This window comes from Fundulus heteroclitus, chromosome 21, assembly GCF_011125445.2.
Source record: "Fundulus heteroclitus isolate FHET01 chromosome 21, MU-UCD_Fhet_4.1, whole genome shotgun sequence".
NCBI lineage: Eukaryota > Metazoa > Chordata > Actinopteri > Cyprinodontiformes > Fundulidae > Fundulus > Fundulus heteroclitus.
Window position 1 is genome coordinate 17,546 of NC_046381.1, and position 25,460 is coordinate 43,005.

At 39.9% G+C, this 25,460-nt stretch overlaps 1 protein-coding gene across 1 annotated transcript in view; it reads left to right on the forward strand.

Moving 5' to 3' along the window:
- Window positions 1-307: 307 nt before the first annotated feature.
- The window catches only part of avl9 (AVL9 homolog (S. cerevisiase)), a 38,950-nt gene continuing 13,797 nt past the window's right edge, over window positions 308-25,460 (forward strand). The window contains exons 1-13 of the mRNA XM_012882593.3: window positions 308-543; window positions 8,958-9,078; window positions 13,979-14,064; window positions 14,203-14,274; window positions 15,451-15,540; window positions 15,617-15,683; window positions 17,658-17,698; window positions 17,772-17,810; window positions 17,896-17,965; window positions 21,647-22,140; window positions 23,268-23,402; window positions 23,483-23,702; window positions 23,781-23,898. Of these exons, the coding sequence (XP_012738047.2) occupies window positions 460-543; window positions 8,958-9,078; window positions 13,979-14,064; window positions 14,203-14,274; window positions 15,451-15,540; window positions 15,617-15,683; window positions 17,658-17,698; window positions 17,772-17,810; window positions 17,896-17,965; window positions 21,647-22,140; window positions 23,268-23,402; window positions 23,483-23,702; window positions 23,781-23,898 (1,637 nt within the window). The 5' untranslated portion in view covers window positions 308-459. The remainder of the gene's footprint in view (window positions 544-8,957; window positions 9,079-13,978; window positions 14,065-14,202; window positions 14,275-15,450; window positions 15,541-15,616; window positions 15,684-17,657; window positions 17,699-17,771; window positions 17,811-17,895; window positions 17,966-21,646; window positions 22,141-23,267; window positions 23,403-23,482; window positions 23,703-23,780; window positions 23,899-25,460) is intronic.

A 25,460-nucleotide genomic window follows, 5' to 3' on the forward strand; every position in this document is an offset into this window, starting at 1 on the left:
TTATGTTTCTATCCTTCAGCTCATCAAAAAGTACAAAAATCTCTTTCTTGACATTTTCTGTAATTTTACTATAAATAACAGCTGAAGAGCCACACTAACACACAGGCAATTATTAGAATAATATATTTAGCTACAATGCCTTTAATGAAAATTATCTTAATGTGTACGAAGATAAAGTTACAATAAGGTCCCTGCTTTTCAAACAACTTTGAATAAGCGTCTTTTAAAAGCTAAATCTAAATATATGCTAACACTTCCGGCAAAGCGAATCCGGAAGTGCGCTGCAGGGAATCCTCTCATCGATTCCTGCCGCTGCAGTCGCGTCAGGTCAGGTTGGTGCTGTTTGCTGCCTGTCTGTTGATTCGGGGCTAAAACTCGGCTCCGTTCGCTGTTTACATCGGACTCCCGAAGGCAAAGCGAAACCGGAGCGACTGGCAGAACCGAAGCCTGGCGGCAGACATGGAGTCCGAGGCCAGAGACGAAGCGAAGGGGCCGGTGCTGCACATCGTCGTGGTCGGATTTCACCACAAGAAAGGCTGTCAGGTAGCTCCTCCAACCGCCCGCTTCGTGCTAACCGCGGCTAACTATCTGCCGGTTAAAGGCGCGTTCCCACCGGGTTCACTGCTCAGTTGTGTGGGAATGTTAACCCTCACAATGCTTACGTCATCATTTAACTATAACAATCACGTTTAGGAGGTAATATCGTCAATAATAAGCAGGAGTGCTGCGTGTTTCACCTGCGTGGAGGTGAATAATCACCTGTTTACTCTGGGATCTGCGGCTGTTTCCAGCTCAGTTCAATGTTTTTTCCACCTGATCCTGCATCGGGTTCATTCAACCGATCGATTAATCGTAGCCGATCGATTAGATTAGTGATCGGCTTACTTGTTGCGGTGGTTTTTAATCCTCCAGCAGAGATATCAGAAGTGTGACATATTTCCTGTAAAACGAGACAAACTCCTTTTCTCACCTCCTGCACGTGTTTGCAGTTATTTTCTTATTGTTTCCTGGCTGATAATTAGTGGATGGATGTGCGTCCTAATTTTCGTTTATGCTCTCTGTGCGGTCTTGTGTCTGTGTTTAGGCGCAGACCTGCACAGCTTGGTGACTTGGAGTACAAAAAATGTCTCAGTAACACTGTTTTAAACAAAGATTAATGCATAAAATGACCCACGTGCATTTATTTAAACCAGAAAATCATTCTTCCCGCAGCTGCCGCTGCAAAAAAACAAAACAACTGGGGTTATTACAGTTTAAAACTCTTGTCTGAAATAGGGCTGCAGTGCAAATATATTCTCACAGCGATATCACTGTGTGCAATATTTACATCAGCAAGGATTGCATTGCATGTAATATTACATTAGGAGTTACAAACTGGTGCTTTGCATGCAAATAATGTCTTCTTTTGTTGTATCGGTGGCAATTAAACCTGGATTTCTCTAATTTTCTTCTTCTTTTCCATCATAATGACTCCTCAATCCTTCTCTTTGAGCTTTAGCATGTTGGGTACTAAGATTTTACCAAGCATGGGTAAAAAGGTCAACAGAAGACCAATCAGCTGGCCTGCTATTATTGACTGGAGGAGTTTGAATGTCTGGAAATCTGATATCCTTCCAGCTATTGCATTAACAATATTGCTAGAGGGTATGTTCAAATATTTGCCCGTAAAATTTACAACCCCCCCCTCAGTCTCCCAGTAACCATCCCACAGGAGGCGGGGCGAAATTTGGAGGTGTGTGCGCCTCTCCATAGTTGAGAGATCTGCTCCAGGGCTTCTTTTGTGTGAGAGGGAGCAAAACGATTGTGGGAAGCTGTTATTTTGCACCTGCCCTACTTCCTCGTGCTGTTTTCAGATCAACCAGCCTGCTGGGTTAGTCTCTGACAGCTCCAGCTACACCATGGTTTGCACGTGGTTGGAGTTTTTTAGCCAAACCGCAGATCAAACGGATCGTGCTGCTCCTTCTTCCTCAAACTCAAAGGTTTCCTTAACAGCCTGGCAGGTACATATTATATTAATTCTGCAGCCTGAAAGGCCAGGCAAGTTTATTTATGTAGCAATTTTCATTAACAAGATGATTCAAAGTGCTGTAGATGAACAGAAAGACATTACAGAGGTAAATATTACACAAGAAAAGGAAAACATTACATTAACGAAGGAGCAAGCTAAGTAAGACCTTGACTAGACTGCTTTAGTTTCACTGGAACAAGCTTCATTTCCCTAATATTCAAAGCTTAATTGTTTCTGTTCGTACAGTAACAAACATACAGAAAATATATAAAAATATAGAATCACAGTAAAAGCTAGTCTTCTTGCTTCCAGCAGAGCCAGAGCGGTGTGCTTTCTTTTCCACGGTTTCCACGTAAATACGTCGGTTCAGACGACAGCCTGAAAAACTCACAATTTCCATCAATCTCTCATTATACTGAAGGCAGGGCGCAATTTGGAGGTGTGTGCTCCAAATTCTGTTTAGTTCAATTTACATTTTTTCTTTCCTTTTAACGAGTTTTGTGCTGAATCCTGTCACATAGATCAACATAAACACATTGAGTTGTTTTTAAATGGAAGTTTTTAGACACGACCGGTTCAAGTCTTCTGATTTTGTTGCTCTGTCGTGTGTTTTGTTTTGATTTGGTCCGGTTGGCCGCCTTTACAGAGGATTTGGATCCCTCACTTGATCTGGGATTAGCATGTCTCGAGTCAGATGCTGTGGTCCTCATCTGGGAAAAGACGGAGTGGGTTGGGAATGTGTTAGAAGGCAAAGGCAAGGCAAGGCAAATTTATTTATATAGCACAATTCAGTACAAGGACAATGCAAAGTGCTTTACATGATTTAAAATATAGCAAAATTAAACAGAATAAAAGCAAGTAGGAATAAAATGTAGATAGAAAATAGAACAAAAAAAGTGATGATTCAGTTTAACTAGAACAGTTGAAGGCAATCTTAAACAAATGTGTTTTTAATCTTGATTTAAAGGTGAATAGAAAAGGTAGAAAAGGTGTCATTTATGCAATTATAGGTGACAAAAAAAAAACTTAAAAAAAAGACCTTAATCCTGGACATCCGACTCTTTAGTCTTTCTAACGTAAACTTAAACACTAACAGCCTCCTTTGAATGAATTAAACAACTAGTTCCATATTTTTTACTGCTGACATGTTAACGGTGCAGCCAGCGGCAGCAAACGTCTGCTAATCAGTGGAAGTGGACGTGCTGAACATGTCCGTCCTCTGGTTCCCCGGTCCTGTATAATTAATGAAACGTGTGAGGTCAGCCGGCTGCCACAGAGCCCACAGCCAGACTCCAGGCTGTCGCCGCTCTCCATCTGTCTGCAGCGTGTCGCTCTGCAGCCTCAGGAGCAGCTGCCCTCCACCATGAAGGATTAAAAAAAAGAAAGAAAGAAAGGGAGAGTTTTTCCTTACGTAAAGATGAGATGATGCTCTGTGTTTGTGCCCGTGGCGTTGGGTGTGGGTCGGCGGTCTCCTGCTGGGCATCAGACGGTTGGTTCTTCGGCTCTTGGATCCATGCGGCCTCCTCTTCCTCTCTGATCTTCACAGCTGAGCCCCGACTGTCTGCTCTCAGCTGGTCTAGAAATAAATGCCAGGCCTGTTAAAAGTAACTTCAGCGTTGGAAACGCTACAAAGTCGCCCAGTTAAACCAATCCCTGCAGCTAGAAGTCAGACCTGGTCATCCAAAAAATAATAACTGCAGAGGGTTACTGTGATTTTTAGTCTGATTGGTGGAAGGATATGTGAACATCTCACTGAATCGGTACAATCCCGGTTCTGAAGTCCTCACTAAGACTAAGAAGGTAGAGCACATGGACCCGGTTCTGAAGTCCTCACTAAGACTAAGAACGTAGAGAACATGGACCCGGTTCTGAAGTCCTCACTAAGACTAAGAACGTAGAGAACATGGACCCGGTTCTGAAGTCCTCACTAAGACTAAGAACGTAGAGAACATGGACCCGGTTCTGAAGTCCTCACTAAGACTAAGAAAGTAGAGCACATGGACCCGGTTCTGAAGTCCTTCCACTAAGACTAAGAACGTAGAGAACATGGACCCGGTTCTGAAGTCCTCACTAAGACTAAGAACGTAGAGAACATGGACCCGGTTCTGAAGTCCTCACTAAGACTAAGAACGTAGAGAACATGGACCCGGTTCTGAAGTCCTCACTAAGACTAAGAACGTAGAGAACATGGACCCGGTTCTGAAGTCCTCACTAAGACTAAGAAAGTAGAGCACATGGACCCGGTTCTGAAGTCCTCACTAAGACTAAGAACGTAGAGAACATGGACCCGGTTCTGAAGTCCTCACTAAGACTAAGAACGTAGAGAACATGGACCCGGTTCTGAAGTCCTTCCATGGCTCCCTGGATCTCAGAGAATAGACTTTAAAATCCTTCTGTTAGTCTATAAATCCCTAAATTAGCACCTAAATACATCACAGACTTGTTATCAGGGCATCAACCATCCAGACCACTCTGGTCTTCTGGCTCCAGCCTGCTCTGCAGAACCAGAACCAGAACCAGAACCAGACATGGAGAAGCAGCATTTAGTTCCTATGCTCCACTGATCTGGAACAAACTCCCAGAAAACTGTAAAAGTGCGGAAAGCCTGAGTTCCTTTAAATCGAGATTAAAAACACATTTGTTTAAAGTTGCCTTTGAATGTTCAAGTTAAACGGTTTTACTGTTTTTAAATGTTTCTCTGTTTCTACATTCTATCCCTACTTGCTTTTATTCCTATATTTTAATCATGTAAAGCACTTTGCATTGTCTCTGTACTGAATTGTGCTATATAAATAAATTTGCCTTGCCTTGCCTTGCCTTACCTATGCTGGTGAAGATTCTCAGTCATCCAGGTTAGGTTAGGATTAGGGTTAGAAACAAAACAACTGGACTATTTTTCCCCCCAAAGTTTGAAGACGTTTCGTTTCTCCAAAATAAAGAGTTCTGATCTTTATATTGGAGAAAGCAAACAATGTCTCCACAGACGCATGGCTCAACACAGGAGAGCTCCTCAGGTCAAGACTCTGCTGTCCACTTACACCTTAAGGACAAAGGACACTCTATGAGGACCAAAATGTCCACATTTTGGACAAAGAAGACAGATGGTTTGAAAGGTGCGTGAAGGAAGCCATCTACGTTAAGAGAGAAAAAACAACCTTAAACAGAGGAGGAGGCCTTAGGTTTCAACTTTCAAACACTTACAACAGCAATAAGTTTTAATTCCTTCCAATTATCGCCTCAATCATCACCTCCATGCAGGTGATTAAAACATTTCTCCTGTAAACCAGGCTAACGATGAACCTAACGACTCCCCATTGCAAAGGAGTGGACCAGTTTCTGTTTAATTTGCATGTTATCTAAGCCATAATAAGGCCTTTTGGGGCAATAATATAAAGCTGGGAGCTCCACATTAGTCCAGACATTTTGAATTGAGAAAGCTTTCTGGATGGGAAGCGAAACGTCTTCAAACTTTGGAAAAAAGTCCAGTTCTTTTGTTTTTTTAACTATTTTTGGAGTCCAGGATTTAGTTTTTCCATGAATGCGTCAGATTTTTTGCTTTCTTATTATCTATAACATCATAGTCGGTACCAAAGGATCCACGTTTGTGTGAAAACTCTGCAGGTTTCACCGCAGGTCTACTAACCTGTTTCTGTTTTCATTTTCATTTCTAAAACCAGGACGACCACAGAAAGAAAATCCCACTTCTTCTTAGATTGTCTGACGAGTCGACATGTTGACCCGGGCAGAATTATAAAGATGATGGAGACCTCTAATTTATCAGAAAATGATTTGATCCTGTATATAAATTAGGGCTGGGCGATATGGATTAAAAATTAAATCTCCGATTTTATCATACCAAATCTGATTAATTGATTTTTTTCCTCCTTTTTGTTTCATAAAAAGAAATGAAAGAAATTATTTTAAAACCTTGCTTTTATGTCAAGCATTTCGTCAGGGAGTTGACCTGAATTCAAAGTGCAACTAAAAACAAGCTGTGAAACATGCTTGTAAAACAAGATGGCAGCCGTGCCATTATAAACAATAAAAATATAACAAACCATTTGCTGGTATCACACATTGAGCTAAGAACAGGCTTCACTGCACTTGTGAACTTCAAACTAAGTTAAAAAAAAAAAAGTAAATAAGTAAATGAAGTACCTCGTATTATGGTAAAAAAAAAGTTTCCACTTAACAATATTTTGACAATACATTTGCCTAAACATATATTCAGCATCACATGCTGTTCTCTTCATGGAAACCCAATGAGTGTATTGGCAAAATAAAATCCAGATTTTCCAAAAATTTAATCTTAAAGAATTGTAAATTCGAATTAATCGATTAAATCGATTTATTGCCCAGCCCTAATATAAATTGTCAGGTTTATCCCTTGTATTAATAATCTCGTTAAGAGTCCATTTTCAGAAGTATAATGTCAGAGTATTCCTAGCAGAAGGGTGTCCTGAGAAGAGAGAAGTGTCTGCTGTCATTAAACGGTTGATACGAGGAAGTCATGCGTGAAATCTTAAAGTCACTGAGCGTTTTAATTCATTCATGCTCTCTGTAGTCTAAAGGCTAAAATGAGATTATTAGGAACACGTCAGCCAGCAGCATGATGGTTACACACTTAGTTCTTTCATTTCCTGTTGGATTCTGCACTTCTTCCTAAGAACCAGCCGATAATATCGTGATCGGTGCGTCTTCAGACTGAAGTCTGGAAGCTGAAGTTCCTACACTGCAAAAACGGCACTAAAAAAAAACTAAATTGTTCTTAAAATTTGTGTATTTATCCTTGATTTGAGCAGGTAAATAAGATGATCTGCCAATAGAAGATTTCTGCACTTAAAATAGGAACAATTCATCTCCATCATCTTATTTCAAGTGCAGGATGTCTAATTATCTTATATTAGGGGTCAAAATACTCATTCTATTAGCAGATAATATTATTTACCTGTTCAAATCTGGGACAAAAACACACATTTTAAGAACATTTCTACTTATTCTTACATCTGTTTTTGCAGTGTACATCCTTAACAAAGGCTGGCAGAATGATTAACAGCCAAGATTAGCAGTAATAACAATGTTAACTTGGAACAAACTTCAGATAAATCGTACAGATGACGACAGCGCAGCGTTTTTATTATTCAGCGTGATCCGCTCTCTACGTTGACCCTGCCGTAAACTACTGGGAAGGTCGTAACGCAGGTTTCCTTCCTGCCTGGAGCTCATCGGTCCTGCAGAGCCAGCGCCGACGCCTCGGCCCCGCGTTCGTCCTCTCAGACTCCTGAGTCACTGTTTGTGGGCGTGTGCTGCGTTCAGGAGCAACAGGTTTTTAGCTCAGCGTCTCAGCTTTAGTCGGAACGATTTCACCGCGGTCAGCGTTTCTGCTTTTTAATGAGCTCAGCGTTGTTAAAAGATCTAAAACCGCGACCTTTCCAACCCGCAGAGCCATTTCTGACCACGGTGACGCTAAACTTATTTGGTTTAGAGCCACTACACTGCAAAAAGAGAACTAGAAATAATTAAAATGTTCTTAAAATTAGTGTATTTGTCCTTGATTTGAGCAGGTAAATAAGATAATTTGTCAATGGAATAAGATTTCTGCACCTAAAATAGGAACGATTCATCTCAATCATCTTATTCAAGTGCAGTATGTCTAATTATCTTATTTTAGGGGTAAAAATACTCATTCCATTGGCAGATAATATTATTTACCTGCTCAAATCAAGGATAAATACTCTAACTTTAAGAACATTTTAATTATTCTTAGATCCGTTTTTGCAGTGTAAAGTTACACATCTCTTTGAAACAGCAGCTTGTTTTTATTTTATGCTATAGGAAATTTGTTTACATTTTTTTTTTAATTAAAGATCAACAGTTTTTATTATTTATTTAAACCAACAGTATTTTTATGATTAGATTTAATACATTTTCTTTATTCTTCTTGATTTTTATAGCAAATGGCATCAAAATGATGAAAAAGCAAGTCGTTTGCAACCTATTGACAAAAAGATGCTTAATTTAGCTATAAAATATTCTACACCATTAGTTTCTTTCTTTCTGGAAATATTATGCATATATTGCAGAACTAAATTCATTCTAAAGCGAGAAATGGTAAATTAACTTTACATTTACAAACATTGATAAATTTTCCCTCCCTGCATTTTTGGTCTAAAGTTTTTAAGAGTCAAAGCTGAAGGTGTAAAGAGCCACAGGTTGTAAACCCCTGATCTAAAAAAAAACTGTCAGAATAAGAACATTAGTGTCCAAAAATAACTCTGTTCTAAAAGCAACCGAGCAGAGACGTGTCATTTTAAAGAAGTTTAAGCATCTAAATGTAGAACAACTTCCTCAACGAGGTTCAACTTCATGTTGAGATGTTTTCTTTAATCATGATGAAGCATCTGTAGAAGCGTAGATCTGTGTTTTAATCAATGCCAAAGCGTAAAGTAATCAGCAGTGACCAGAGAGGGACACTCTGAGACGGGTTAAAAGGACATTTATTCAGAATATATGAAGGTTTTACTGCTGGGGAATCTTCAAGTCGGCGGCCAATTATCCTAGGAGATGAAATCTCAGCTTGTTTTGTAGTTTTAAAAGAAAAAATCTCTTCTTTTTACGTAGAATATGGCGTCAGATGGAAAAAAAATGAGACTCCCTGGAACTGAATTCTGGATAAATTTTCAGACCAAACCAGATTAGAAGATCAGAAACAGCAAAAGCAGCTCAATGAGCCTCGTAGCAGCAGCCAGGCACGGTGGTGGAGGGTTGATGGTCTGGGCTGGAATTAAAACATTTCTGGTTTTGCTCCGTCATGCTGATGGCTGCATGTTGTCCCACTTCCAGTCTCTGCACTATTCCAGGCTGGACTCGGGGTAATTGAGCTGGTTGGGCGTAAACTGTGTTGCTGCAGTGGAAGTGAACGTCTCTGTGTGCGTCTCTCTGTCCTCAGGTGGAGTTCTCGTATCCGCCGCTGATGCCCAACGAGGCCCACGACAGCGGCCTGCTGCCGGAGGAGTGGAAGTACCTGCCGTTCCTGGCTCTGCCTGACGGAGCCCACAACTACCAGGAAGGTACGTCATCAGTGGAGGGGGGGGTTTAACCAGACAGGATATTAGATAAAATAACTTCCTGGTTGGTTTATTTAGAGAGGAGGTAAGGCTGGACGATATATAAAAAACAAAGCATATCAATTAAATAGAAATCATATTGATTGAGATCGATAATTATTAACAAATGCAAAACATTTATTTTAAGTGCAGCCCTGGTCATTTTTAACCTGACTCTGGCCAGACGCATGTCACATCCATCTGGGACCTCTCCACAGGAATTGCCTTTATTGAAGGCTGGGCCTTACCAAAAATCCTTGCATATGATTGGATAAGCCACTTGTCTGTCATCTTTATCGACGTGCTATTTCAACCACTCACACCGAAGCTAACCTGTGACGCTGATGATAGCGACGCAGGAAAAAACTAAACTTTTTTTAAATGTGTTAGAGAAACTCTAGTGGCACGCGTTCTATTGACAGTGAGCTGACAGGAAGAGGGGGGAAGACAGGCGGCAAAGCGCCGCGGGTCGGAGTCGATCCGCGTTGAGGACTAAAGGCCTCCTAACATAGTTAGTGCTAACCGCTAACCACGGACGCGCCCCGGAAAACAAAACTTGCCAAATCCGGTCGGTAGAAGGGCGAAAACATGGTTTCCACCAACAAAAGCCTTCAGAGCCGTTCTCTGATGTTCTTTTAATGAAACAATATTAGGTAGATTGGACAACACGGAAGTAGGGCTGGGCGATATGGATTAAAAAATAAATATCCGATTTTATCATACCAAATCCGATTAATCGATTTTTTTCCTCCTTTTTGTTTCATAAAAAGAAATTAAAGAAATTATTTTAAAACCTTGCTTTTTATGTCAAGCATTTTTGCAGGGAGTTGACCTGAATTCAAAGTGCAACTAAAAACAAGCTGTGAAACATGCTTGTAAAACAAGATGGCAGCCGTGCCATTATAAACAATGAAAATATAACAAAACATTTGCTGCTAGTGGTATTACACATTGAGCTAAGAACAGGCTTCACTGCACTTGTGAACGTCAAACTAAGTTTAAAAAAAAGTAAATAAGTAAATGAAGTACCTCGTATTATGGTAAAAAAAAAGTTTCTACTTAACAATATTTTGACAATACATTTGTCTAAACGTATATTCAGCATCACATGCTGTTCTCTTCATGGAAACCCAATGAGTGTATTGGCAGAATAAAATCCAGATTTTCCAAAAATGAAATCTTAAAGAATTGTAAATTCGAATTAATCGATTAAATCGATTTATCGCCCAGCTCTACACGGAAGAAATAGCAGCATCAATGTTAACGCTTGCTTCCTCGATGCGAGCCGCCATTGCTGTCTGAATCAAAACAGTCTCATGTCACGGTCGCTTCTCCACTACGTCACATCTATGAAACTCCAGCCCTGCGTCCTGATTGGCCAGACCATAAAATTGGTTGGAGAAATCATAGACATAATATAAGAGTAGACGCGTCATTGGGCGGGTTCTGCCTATGCCGCGATGCGTCAGAGCGTCCGCCATCTTAAATGTGGCAAATCTGCAGTTACTCAGTTACTTAAACAGTATCAGAGGGACTTTAATCTATGAATATACTTTGTATTCGTTGTATTTCTTTTTTGTAATATTACAAGTTTATTTTCGTATCCCTTTAGCTTCATTCTCCTGAATGTATTCTCCTAAAGAATAAAAATAATTAAAATAATCTAACCTGGCCCTATTACTCCAGGAGTGAAATAATTCTGCAAACTGTGATTATTCTGGAAATGTTCCCCCTTAATTCTCATAATATGATGTTTTTATCATAACATTATCACTTTTGTGTTTGTTAGTTTATTTTTACTTTAGGACTTTTTTTTCCTCATATTATTAATTTTACCTCTTTAATACTCACCCAAAAAGTCTGTTCCTAAAGGTTCTCCTGTGACACGGGTTTATGAAATAATGAAGACCACAATGTTTAGATTTAACAAATTTATCCTTATATTCATAACACATAAACACACACACATACACACACATTATATATATATATATATATATATATATATATATATATATATATATATATATATATATATATATATATATATATATATATATATATATATATATATATATATATGCGTGTGTGTGTATTTATTGCAGCACAGGAATGAGGCATCTTCTCTGATTCACGTTCACAATAACAGAACTCGACTTTTTTCTGCCACATACAATATGGCGGTGACGTTGACGTGCGAACCTGCGCCCTATGACGCGTCTACGTATATATGTCTATGGGAGAAATCACTCTCTATGGGAGAGGTCCCAGATGGATGTGAGTTAAGCTAGGCGAGAGTCAGGTTAGGGCATTTTACGCTGTAGCTTAACAACCTGTTTATAGATAAAGACACAAACACTGAATTCTAACTCAACCCTTTATTCAACCAACTTTTTACCAAAACTGCACGTATTTAAAAAAAAGAAAAAAGAACGCCTGTTCTCTGAACTCTTTGAAGGGGGCGGAGCTTAGTTCCTGGGCCTGCGTTGTGATTGGTTGGGAGGATGTAATGATGCAATATTAACCTACATGATTGGCTAGAATGCAAAAGGAAGTAAAACTGTTATTCTATTGAACTTTTTATTGATCCTTTTTTTTTTCTATCATCGACATTCGTCTATCGATCTTTATTTTTTGTTATTGAATTATCGTCTGCTCTGTTTGGAGGCACAGCTCTGATGAAGGAAGCGCTTTAGGCTGCGGTGGTGTGAGCATGTTGTAGTTTCTACGTCTGTGAAGGCAAACATTAGGAGCTGAGCCAAAGTCAACATGCAGGCAGTCATCATGGTTTGATCTGGACCAGGAGAACTCGGCTTCTCCTGCAGACAGATTTCTTTGTGTCTAATTTTTAACTCGTTCCTGTATTCTTATCGCCTCCTCTTCTGTTTTTTTTTTTTGTTATACTGCATAATAAATCTTTTATGCTCTGTGGAGCCTCGGCGGCCCATAAAGCAGCCGGGCTCAGTCAGGTTACCTGGTTTTGGTTACAGAGGGAGACAAAAGCTGCTGTGAGAGATGAACTGGATCACCGCCAGAGAGAAAAGGGGAACCGTTGCATTAGTGATCCTCCAGAGAACATGAGTGTAAAAAGTGACGTTAAAACTCACCCAGGATACTCCTGCTGTTCCTCTCTGTTCATCTGGTTTTCACACGTTTTTATGCTCTTTAGTTCCTGCTTTCAGATCACAGATGAACCCGTTTTGGATAATTAACATTTGTTGAGCCTCTTTTTGTCCTCCTGGTTTATTTTCTCACCTCATGAACAGGTTCTGGTCCAGGTTGTTTTTTGCAGACTTGTTCATGTTGTGTTTAGAAGAATCGCTTCTGTGGACGTATATCTGGTCACTTTGGAGTTTTTTTTTTTTTTTACAGGATCAAAAGTTCGTCTGCTTTGTTACAAACTCTTCCTCCTAAATTTTCACGTTCCTCTGTGTCAGTGCGGTCGATTTAAACGAGCGGGTCTTTAACTGGACTCGGTCAGGAGGGATGAAACGTAAAGATGCACCGATATTAAGATCTGAGCCCATTCTGATAAACAAATATTAGGGCTGAACGATTTTGGAAAATAATCTGATTGCGATTTTTCATCTTAATAATAAGATTTTTTTTTCCCCAGTTTAATTTCTCATGTCTTTTTAAACATATACAAACAACAAATCAATCCCCCAATAATCCTGGGTTGCGTCGGTTGCTAATGTCAGCCCCAGTTTTACTTAAGGGAGCGGTACCAGAATCCATACCGATATGTCATGCATCCCTAATGAAAACAATATAAGAACTAGCAGGGTAAACGGCCCAATTTGATTGTTTGACCCACAAAAAATCCGATCTTTGTCACTTCCACATGTGGCACTAATTCAGATACAGATCAGATTTTTTCAAAGCGTCCGCAGTCTGAATTGTCATATCGCATTTTATCCGTCTATCACTCCACATCCTCACAGCTGTAGCCTTTAGCGCTCCAATAATGGCCGTTGTTAGACTTTATTTGTCATTTTGTATGCACAGAGTGCGTACAGAACGAAATTTTGTTTGCATACAGCTTGTAAATTACAGTAAATTTGAATTACAGTATAGGTGCATCAGTGATTTGAAGTAAACAATTGAGATGTAAACAATACAGGAGAACTCACAGTGTACAGGTGAGAATTTTTAAAACCATTTGTATGTGCAGAATTTAATTGTGCAAAGGGCATTTGTGCACTCTGTGCATAAAAAACGACAAATTTAATAGCTGTGCTGCTTATTTCTCACTTTACTTCGTCTCTCTACAATGTGGTCTTAATATTATCGGCTATCGTTGCTCAACAGCTTTGTAATAATAAGTAGAGATGCTGGCCGGTATTCATGTTTTCTTATGTTTTCGAGTTGTTGTTTTTTTAACAAAACTTTATTGAACACTTCTAGAAACAATTCCATTCAGCATTACTTCCGTAAACAGCTCTATGACGTCTCCTGTTATCTGAGCATGAAGGGTCGCTTTGCGGTCTTGAACCGTTTACACAGAGGTCTGATGGTGGTTGCATTAAATAATAATTTTTAATAATAATATAAAGTAAGATGCTTTTATTTGTCATTATACATACAACAAAACGTCGTAGATCAGATGGAGGGTCAGCCTGAGCCGCTGCGACTGAGCGCCACTAATGGCCGACCTGACCAGCACGTCTTTTAGTGACAGAGGAAACCAGAGCCGCCTCTAAACAAAGGAAGTCAAAAAGATACAAAATAATATAAACGGCCACCTAAAAACCCCCGACTTCAGCATAAAATGGTATCTGAGCATGAAGACCTGCAGTGTGTGCGTATCCTGCGTTGGTCGTTTCTCCTCATGGGGCTGATTGATCTGGTTCCTGTGTTGCAGACACCGTCTATTTCCACCTGCCGCCTCTCAGCGGAGACCTGAGGTGCGTCTATGGAGTGTCCTGCTATCGCCAAATAGAGGCCAAGGTCAGTGCAGATATGACACACTCTGAGGGATTCTACACTCTGAACTTTGACCTATCAGGAGCATCAATGGTCCACATGATGCACAGAGACACTTTGCTGCACGTTGTTAGCTTTCCTTGTTTCCGGTTCTTGTTTCAGGCCCTAAAGGTGCGACAGGCCGACGTCACCAGAGAGACGGTCCAGAAGAGCGTCTGCGTCCTCAGTCGAGTGGTGAGTCGCGTCAGCCGCACGCCGCCATCATGAGATGTAACAAAATAAGTTCAGTTCACGTCGTCAGGGGGGGTAAACTCAGGGATCAGAGCTCCTGACACGTTCAGAGCCTGCATTTAATCTTTATTTAGGTTTAATTAAGGATGGAGAAAGGAAAAATAAATTAGGAAATAACATTTCCAGGATTTATTTCTTCACCTTTCATTTATTTAACTAGCTGTAATAAGTACGTAAATAACTGAGTTTCTAGAAAATACTTGAATTTAAATATGCATATAGTTACCATATGCATATTTCCTTCCAATAGTTGGTAGATTGCTTTATTTCAAGTCATATAAAAAGGAAAAAAGAAAAGAGAAAGTAAAAAAGGAACCAAAAATATATATACATACACATATACACAAATATGTGCAATATTTACACTTGCAGTACAAACAAAACATTGTCTAAGTCATCCAGGTAATTTTTTTTCTTACATAATACTTTATTTATACATAAACAAGAAACATATTTAGCTCAAAAAGGAGTGGGAAGCAGACAAACCTGTTTACTCCGTCTATCCCTCCATTCATGAAAATATAGAGTAAATTCTTGGTGAATTTTACTTATTATTTTAAAAATAAAAAAAATTAACAAAAGTACTAAAGATTGAGTAAGATTTTTTAAGTCTTAACATAAAATAAGTTAAATTTATGTATTTAGCACCTTTGACAGATGAACCGCATAGTGCTTTAAAATAAAAACAACTATAAAACCACAGAAGATATATAATAAAAAAACAAAACATTACTCGTGTTTAATCATACAGCATTAATTTAGTTAAAACAGGCCTTAATAAATGAGTATTAAAAGAATCAGCTGAATAAAAATGGAACAAAGATCTCGGCTTTAATGATGTTTTTATTTATCCGTCCTTTACTGTTCAGGGATGAATCTAGCTAGAATAAAATGCTTCCTTCTCCTCCTTGGCGGTTCAGGATGGGTGACGCCTTACAGGAAGCAGCTGATCAGCTGTTTAGTATCAGTGCGTCTCCGTCGTTATCAGGAAGCGCAGTGATTCATGAATCTCTCCAGCAGACAGAAATAAATTAGATTTCTTCAGCGTTTTCAGGCTCATGATGCATCTGAATCACACAGTCTGATGATGCTGACGCAGCGTTTTTATTTCATTTACAGCCTCTGTACGGTTTGCTTCAAGCTAAGCTGCAGCTCATCACTCACGCCTACTTTGAGGAGAAGGACTTCTCACAGATCTCCATCCTGAAGGTGAACAGCACCGTCCGACCTTACCTGAGGTTCACTTCCTGTTTCCTGTCCTAACCACCTGTGACTTCCTGTGCAGGAGCTGTACGAGCACATGAACGGCTCTCTGAGGGGCTCCTCCCTGGAGGGATCGCAGGTTTATCTAGGTACACACCCACCAGCAAGCTGATCACATGTTTGGTTTTTAATGCTGTTTCACAGAAAAATGTTTACCACATTCTTCGGACTATAAGTCGCACTTTTTTTCATAGTTTGGCTTATCCTGTGACTTATATATCAAATTTAAATGGTAATCCATACTGACCAGCATGAACCAAGGAGTAAACATTACCGACTTTAGCCACAAGAGGGCGCCCTAGGCTTGTGAGAACTATAATTCTCCTGTACCACTTACAATAGGATGACGAGACGTCCCTGTTTTCCGGGTTCTGACACTGTTTTTCATGACCTGTCTCCAGAAATGTCCCAGATTTCAGTGTATCATGATGGAGTAAAAATGTTTAGCACAACTAGAATATGCTGGTGAAGATTCTCAGTCATCCAGGTCATGGTCACTCCAAAAAAAAGTAAAAAAAAACAAAGCAACTGGACTTGTTTTCCGTAGTTGAAGACGTTTCGCTTCCTCTCCAGGAAGCTTTCTCAATTCAAAAAGTCTGGATTAATGTGGAGTACCAAGCTTTATACTACTGCCCAAACAAAGGCCATGTAATGGCTTAGATAATATGCAACTTCAACAGAAACACGACTCCTCGTTACAGCACTCCGAGTGCTGTAAACTCGTTACAGCACTCATTGCAACGTTTTTAACTTTTTTTTGGAGCACAACGAGAGGTTTTTACCCGGTCCTGCTGCTGTTCCAACGCGGTAGAAGAGCTGAGCAGAAAACGCGCCTTCAACCCGTCAGTGTTCCAGATCGGGTAAAACAAACCAACCCCCTGACAGAGATTCTCAACTAAATCAGAGACGTTACCGGTTTTCGTTACTGAAATCTGGCCACCTTAACTTAAAATGAATGGAAACATTAACTTATAGACAACAAAGACTGAACACATGTTTGTATGTTAACGTAGCAGAGCGTTGCGTGGTGCAGCTTGAAGGACCCAGACCGCTACAGAACCTGTTATTAGGCTGTCTGTGAAGCTAATAGCAGCTAGCGCTAGCTTACAGCTGAGCTATATAATACACTGGAGTGCTATTCGCCCGCTGTTAGATCGAGTTGCTTTGAAGCCACCAGCCGCCATATTGGTACTCCCTATTTTCCCCCCAGTAACTAGAGAATATGTGCGCTACAGCATCGAATAACGAGGATTTTCTCATGTTAAGGGGGGCTTAAAACTTTTAAAATGTCAAATGTTATATACTTTTATGTTATGTACTAAAACTATGAAGTACTTAGAAAGTCATGTGCTGAAATATTTTGCATTTTATTCATTTAAATATACATATATATAACATTTATAAATATATTAATAACAATATACAAAAACATATATTTACATATATGTATACATATATACATATATACATATACACATATTTATAATTACATATATATATATATTTAATATGAATAACATGTAAAGTATTTCAGCACCTAATTTCCTAGTAGTTGATAGTGTTAGTACATCCACTGACTGTAGAATTACCTGTGAAACGTTTTCACACAGCCAGAAAACTGCTTGTTGTTGCAACCAAATCCTGTGGGATTCTGTGAGAGTAGGGAGTAGCAAGATGGCGGCCAGTGGCTTCAGTTTTTCAGCAAAATCAGCACTCCAGTGTATAATATAGCTCAGTGGTCCAGGCGGGTTACGACTTCACTGATGCATCTGAGCTTTTTGTTGCTCTGAAACATCCGTGTCCTACTGTTAGCTTAGCATGTAGCATCGCTATGCTAACTGTCTAATTTAGCCGTAATTTTGACAACTTGCCCGTTATGCTGAAAGTTGTTTTACTAGATTAAATGTCAGTTTTAGTCTTGGATTGTATGAAATAAATGTTGAAATAAATGCGATTTATTTACGTTTTTTTCCTCTTTATGACAGATTTATTTTGACTGATGCGATTTATATTCCCCAAAATCCGGTATTTGTTTTCCTCATTTGTTAATTTTCTCTCCTCAGGTTTATCACCCAGAGACCTGATCCTACACTTTCAACACAAGGTTGGTAACAGTTTAATTAATAAGATGCAGACGTCTTACCTCTTCTAACAAATCGCTCTTCGTCGTCTCGTAGGTGGTCATCCTCTTCAAGCTGATTCTGCTGGAGAAGAAGGTGAGAGTCCAGCCTGGGAATAACGTCTCATCGCTCTTGTTGCCTTGGTTTTCCACATGTGATCCACACAGTCGTCTGTTTTCAGGTCCTGTTCTATGTGTCTCCTGTAAACAGACTCGTGGGAGCCCTGATGACCGTTCTGTCACTTTTCCCAGGTCAGTAACGCCCACAAGAACCGCGTTCTTTATTTACAAGTAAAATAAACGCTTAAGAATAAAAAATCCTCTGTTGTGCCACAATGGGGGGGAATTCAGGCGTGGCAGTGGCAAAGACACAGAGTTACACACAGTTTGTAGGAGTGGAGAAGCAATCTGATCTAAAGTTGGTTGTGAAGATGCAGAGGATGAAGTTTACGGCAAAATTAAAAGTAAAAAATAGATAAACGGCCGAGGAAATCGGGTATAAAACAGATGAAATGTTCATATTAATGGTTTCTTGAACGAGGCAGCTTGATCTTCCTGCTTCCTTGGGGTATTCCTTTAAGTAATTTCCCTCTGGGATTATTAAAGTATCTCTGATTCTTTATAAATATGACAGATTTCTCTTTGCCCCTGTTCAAAATGGGAAAGATAAGAGAACATATTTTAGCAAGGTACCTGTGCTAATCTTCACAATTTTTTTTTTTTACTTTGTGTTGATTTAAAGCCCTTCTTGGGACGGACATTATTAATTATCCGTGGCTATAAGTGTTGCAGTGTTTACATGTTTAATGCAAATAAAATTAAAAGTAAATAAAAGGCCTAAATACCAAAAGTTCTCTACAGCTATGATCCTCAACCTTTTGGGTTTTTTTGCACCGTGGACCAGTTCAATGTCTGAGAATATTTCATGCTCCAGCTTTTAAGTTGTGGATAAATGCAATAGAATAAAAGGAAGCTGTAGTATTTTCTAAATACTATAATAATGTAAATATTTCCAAATATAAAATGCAGGAAAAATCCTGAACCAGTTAGAACCCTGAGATTGTTCCTCTGCAGGGAGACGGCCCCTTCAGGGACATCATGGCCGACAGTGAGACCTGAAGTGTTGCTTATGTCCTGTCTACTCCAAAGTTTTACTCTGGCTCTCTTTGTGGCGATCTTTACGTACTTTTAAGGCCGCCACCGTTGTGGAGCCTATCAACAGTGAGTCACAGACGGATGAAGCAGAGATAATCTGGGTTTTTACTAGTGTTGCACCGATACCGATACCAGTATGGGACGGGGCTCCGATCCAGCACTAAAATGGTGGTATCGGTATCAACGAGTACCAACAAATATGGCACCGATACCATTTTGATGTTTGTATGTCACTTGAACGCAGCCTTCTCTCTCCCGACTAGTATTATACATGTTATATATGTTCATGAAAGTTGCACTTTTTTGGCATTTGAGCCAAAACTCAGGGTTTAAAAGAGATTATTAAATTATTAATGTCATTTTACTGTCTTACTGTTGCACTGCAAAAACGGATCTAAAAATAAGTACGGTAAAATGTTTTTAAAGTTAATGTATTTATCCTTGATTTGAGCAGCTAAATAAGATTATCTGCCAATGGAATGAGCATTTTGATCCCTAAAATAAGATAATTAGATATCCTGCACTTGAAATAAGATGATGGAGATGAATTGTTCCTATTTTAAGTGAAAAAGCTTATTCTATTGGCAAATCATCTTATTTACCTGCTCAAATCAAGGACAAATACACTAATTTTAAGAACAATTAACCTATTTTTAGTTCCGTTTTTGCAGTGTGCACTACTATTATACATGTTATAATTTCACCAATGTTGCACTATTTTGGTCTTTGAGAGCCAAAAGTTTATTCAACTATTGTCACCCATTCCAGATAGGCAATAAAAAGTTCTACTACCCTAAGTAGTATGCAGTTCTTCTTATATACACACACACACATCAATTTCAAACAAATGGTATCGGTATCGGGGCCAAAAAATGGCATCGGCGCAACACTAATTGTAAGTGTTTCAGTTACAGTATTTAACCTGCTTCGCTGAAACAGGTATGCTGATAGCTTGCAAGCTAATCAAATTGGATATTATAGTTATGGTTACTTGGGGGGTAGAATTACAACTTCAGGGGGTCTTAACATATTTTCAACAGAAAATATAATTTCCAACACACATCTCACTACCAAACTAGAAAATGGCATCGGCGCAACACAAGTTTTTACTAAACTAAACTAAAACATTTGATCCACGAGCCGGTTTCAGAACGTGTCCCGGGGGTTCAGGGATCTTTTTCCTCTCTGCTCCAACCTGTGAGGTGACTTGAGTGCAGTTCTCATTCTGCATCGTTTGAAGTTTTACCTTTTCCCAAATTGGTGGAGCAACGAGTCTGGAGGATGCTGTAGATGAGTTACTCTCTCCTGGTGTTGTCTAAGGACTGAAACTAACCCGCCGCTTCAAGGAAGGATGTTGGTCATTGATCCAAGTTGGTTCTAAGTGTGAAGGCGGACGGTGGAGAACGTTCTAATATAATAAACCGTTCTTCAGTCTTTTACATTAAAACAAGCCGCTAATTTTGCAGCTTGCTAAATTTTATGTGGCGTTCCTCAAGGTTCAGAACTTGGACCATTGTTGATTAAGTTATGACTTTTTTTTAATTTATTTTTTACTGTAACATTATTAAAAAAATTTAAAATAATATTATTCGTAATGCAATGTCTGATTATAAGGCGATCTGTAGGGATGAACATTCAGAATAAAGAGGTGTGTACAGTAACTTGTTTTTCCTCTGCTAAGCAGTTCATAGGCATCACCTTTTCTGGGTTTTCACAGCAGCTAGTGGCTCATTTTCTGTCATGGACTCTTAATTTTACTCAGCATCTCCAAAGGCTGCACCTTTGACCTTTCTTATTTTACTTTACTTTAGGTTTGAACGTTGATTTTAAGTGCTCTGGGGGCCTTTTTATTCCTGACCATTACTGTATTAAGTATGACTTATCGCCAATTTTTTACATACTGTATTTTTCAGACCATAAGCCACACCAGATTATAAGGCATATTAAATATTCTTCCCAGGTGTGTAATACCACTCCTCCACGTCCTCAGCTCTCTATCGTCTCTGTCAGGAGGACAGAGTAGCTGGACTACACTGCCCTGTTTCTAACATAAGACCAAAATAAACTTTTATTTTGAATTAACTTACTAGGTTTATTGTTGCTAGCGCGTACTCCAGGCTGCCTTACATGAATGCACTTCTAGTTTAGACATTACAGTCAGGCAGTCTGGTAGACAGCTCAGGGGTCCTATCAGGTGCTCCTAATATCCATTGAGCGGAGCAACTTCATTGCTAACCAAAGTCGTACTTACACATTTTAACAGATTTTTGAGCGCATTGTACCGCCGTAAGCACAACGGTGATCATATATAAGGAGCACCATAAATTTTAGAGAAAATTTGAGCATTTTAAGTGTGCAGTATAGTCGGAAAAATACAACAATATTTATAAAAGGTATTATTATTCATATAATAATTTCATTAATATTGCAATAATGTTTATTATATTTCTTCTTCTCATTATTATTATTACCAAATAAAATTATTTTACAATAATTTACAATATGCTGATAAAATATATTTTGTTGTGCAAATGAATCCAATCCATGTCGACAGAAAGGGAACTGAACATATAGAGTTGTGATTTTAATAAATCACTTTTAATGCATAGTTTTAGGTAACGTACAGAAGGTTGTTTGGTCATAACAAACATCAGGCTGTTTTAAAGTTAAGGCTAATCTGTAATATTGATGAGATGGAGCGGCGTGCAGTCGGTGCGGGTGTGTAAACGTTTACCAGCAGCAGCAGACGGGCTGTGTGACGCTGTGGTGTCTCTGCAGGTATGATCGAACACGGCCTGGTGGATTCGTCTCACTACAAACCAAAGAGCAGCGTCTCCGACGACCTCAGTCTGGTGGAGAGCGTCTCGGGAGCCGAGGACTTCGTCTCCGTGTCCGTCACCGACATCGCCAGCGCCGGCGTGGCCCCGGAGGGCGTGAAGGCGGCGCGTCCAGCCGCAGAGCCTCTGTCCTCAGGGACCAGCACGGAGGGGGACAATAACCACCTCAGGCCGCCCTCACGCGCCTCGCCCGAGTCCTCCGAGAGCGACTGGGAGACCCTGGATCCCAGCGTGCTGGAGGACGCCGCCCCCAAAGAAGAAGAAGCAGCCGGCGGCGGCGGCGGGGCGGAGCCGCCGGACGCCTTCGACTCCCAGCCGGGAACACCGATCACGGTGCAGCCGCTGGGGGTCAGCGGCCAGGGAGGGGTGACCCAGGGCCTGGTGTCGGGTCTGGAGGAGGACCAGTACGGCCTGCCGCTCCCCATCTTCACCAAGGTAACAGCAAGTAGTCAAGTCACTATGCCTCGAGTCCGACTCCAGGTTCGAGTCACCAGTGTTCAAGTCCGAGTCATTGAAAAAAAATCTGAGTCGAGTCCAAGTTCCGCACTAAAGTAAGCATAGCCTACATGTTTTTAAATTAAAAAGAATCCACACTCCACCACATTGCACTAATAATTTAGATATTAAAAGCATACACCAAATAATATTCTAATGACATATTAAAATTATAGCCTAATGATATAAAAAAAGTTGAGTCTTTTTCTCAATTTCCGAGTCAGAATGATCTGAATGTAGGAGTCCGAGTCCAAGTTCGAGTCTCCAGTGTTCAAGTCCGAGTCAAGTCCAAGTCATTAAAAAAAGTCCAAGTCATTAAAAAAAAAATCTGAGTCAAGTACAAGTCATTAAAGAAATTCAGAGTCAAGTCCAAGTCATTAAAAAAAAGTCTGAGTCGAGTCACTATTGATCCAAGTCGAGTCCATGTTCCATTGTAACATTCCATTGCACTAATAATTTAGATATTAAAAGCATACACCAAATAATATTCTAATGACATATTAAAATTATAGCCTAGTGATATACAAAAAAAAGTCGAGTCTTTTTCTCAATTTCTGAGTCAGAATGATCTGAATGTAGGAGTCCGAGTCCAAGTTCGAGTCATCAGTGCTCAAGTCCAAGTCAAGTCCAAGTCATTAAAAAAAAATCAGAGTCAAGTCCAAGTCATTAAAAAAAATCTGAGTCAAGTCCTAGTCGAGTCCTTATTGATCAAGTCGAGTCCAAGTTCCGCACTAAAGTAAACATAGCCTACATGTTTTTAAACTAAAAAAAAATCCACACTCCAGCACATTGCACTAATAATTTCGATATTAAAATCATACACCAAAAAATATTCTAATGACATATTAAAATTATAGCCTAATGATATAAAAAAAAGTCAAGTCTTTTTCTCAATTTCCGAGTCAGAATGATCTGAATGTAGGAGTCCGAGTCCAAGTTCGAGTCATCAGTGCTCAAGTCCAAGTCAAGTCACGAGTCTTTAAATTTAGCTAATGACTCGGACTCGAGTCCTACAACACTGGCTGTGGTCGTGGTAAAATGCCTAATCTGCTGGTCGCCGTCTCCAGGGTTACCTGTGCCTGCCTTACATGGCGCTGCAGCAGCACCACCTGCTGTCGGACGTCGCCGTCCGAGGCTTCGTGGCCGGCGCCACCAACATCCTCTTCCGCCAGCAGAGGCACCTCAGCGACGCCGTCGTGGAAGTGAGTCCCGCCCGTTATTCGCCGTTCGCTCCGTAAAAGCGGGACTCGTCTGATCCGAGAACGTCTTCGCCCTCCCGCAGGTGGAGGAGGCCCGGATCCAGATCCAGGACCCGGAGCTGCGCAGGACCCTGAGCCTGACGACGGCCGACCTGCGCTTCGCCGACTACCTGGTGAAGCACGTGACGGAGAACAGGGACGACGTGTTCCTGGACGGGACGGGCTGGGAGGGCGGCGACGAGTGGATCAGAGCCCAGTTCACCCTCTACCTGCACTCCTTGCTGTCGTCTGCGCTGCAGCAAGGTGGGAACCGTGTGGGTGGTGGCTTGAAGGCGTCACACCAGGAAGTGTCCTCACTCTCCTCTGCTCTGCGTTTGCCAGATAACGAGAGGCTGCTGGCCGATTACGGCGTGCCGTTCGTCGGCGCTTGGAAGAACACTCACAACTTCCGGGTTTGGTTCAGTAACAAACATCCTGGCATGACGGCCATCACTGCGGGGTAGGTGGACTGAGCCAGAGGAGTTCAGGAGGAAACATGTGACCGTTCCAGATCTGCTCTTTTTTTATGCTAAAATTGCTAATTTTTTATCTATTTTCTGTTTTCTAGATTGTAAGGCAGGACGATTATAGAGCAGGGGTGTCAAACTCATTTTGGTTGAGGGGCCGCATTCAGCTTAATCTGATCTCAAGAGGGCCACACGAGTAAACTCATTGCAAGATTAAATAGAACTAATAAATGTGGACTTGTTGTTGATTTTTATGTTAAATTAATTTCACTTTTACACAATATATTATGAATAACCTCAGCGTTTTTAAGAAAAGTATGTGCAATTTCAACAATACTTTAACTCAGTTAATCATTTACTTAAGTGCATTATGCATAAGAACTGATCACAGTGATTGTACAATGTTGAAAAACATTTATTCACATTTTTTGGAACTTAAAAACACTGTCCTGCATGACAAAATACATCAAACAGATAAAAATTAAGAAATGATTTCAAATAAATTTTCCACATCTGAAGCTCAGTGCTACCATCTGCTGATTAAAACACAGCGCCCCTCGTGGACAGTATAGGAACTGCATATTTTCAATTAAACGAAGTACATGTTTTTTTCACTAATAGTTTTATCATTCTCTTCCTTTTCTCTCCTCTTTCTTTCACCTTTTCCTTTTTTCTTCTTGTTCGTCCTTTCCTCTCCTACTTTCCCATTGTAGTGTCCATATCATTTGAGATATTCCCCGCATGAATCATAATAAAACTATTCACATTCATAAATCACTGCTCCACTTGTGAAAGTCAAATCTGATGAGCTCTTTTTGGCATTAAGACAACAATTATTATTGACACATTGCCAGACAGTACACTGGGGGGGGGGGGGGGAAATTATAATTTTTTTATTATTTTTTTTTAATAATGATAATGCATTTAGCCACAGGGCCGGACTAAATTGTTCGGCGGGCCGGATCCGGCCTGCAGGCCGTATGTTTGACACCCCTGATATAGAAGAAAAAGCATATTGATAAAATAGAAATCATATTGATTGATATCGATAATTATCAACAAATTCAAAACATATATTTTAAGTGCAGCCTTGGCCTTTTTATGCTGTTGCTTAACGACCTGTTTTAAAATAAAGACTTTAGAGAGACTTAGACAGCTTTATTTGTCATTTTGTATGCACAGAGTGCGTACAGAACGAAATTTCGTTTGCATACAGCTTGAAAAATCCCAGTAAATTGCAGTAAATTTCAGGATAAAGATGCAGCAGCGATTTATGTAAACAATTGAAATGTAAACAATGTAAAACAATGTAAACAATGCAGGGGAAATAGACAGTGTGCTATTCACGGTATCCAGGAGAGTATTATTTAAAACTGTGTAATATACAAAAACATGAACAATGAATTAAAACTCAAATCTTAATTCAACCAACTTTTTACTAAAAAATGAAACATGGTGCTCTCTGAACTGTTTCAAGGGGGCGGGGCTTAGTTCCTGGGTCTGCATTGTAATTGGTTGGGAGGATGTAATGACTGTAATATTAACCTAGATAATT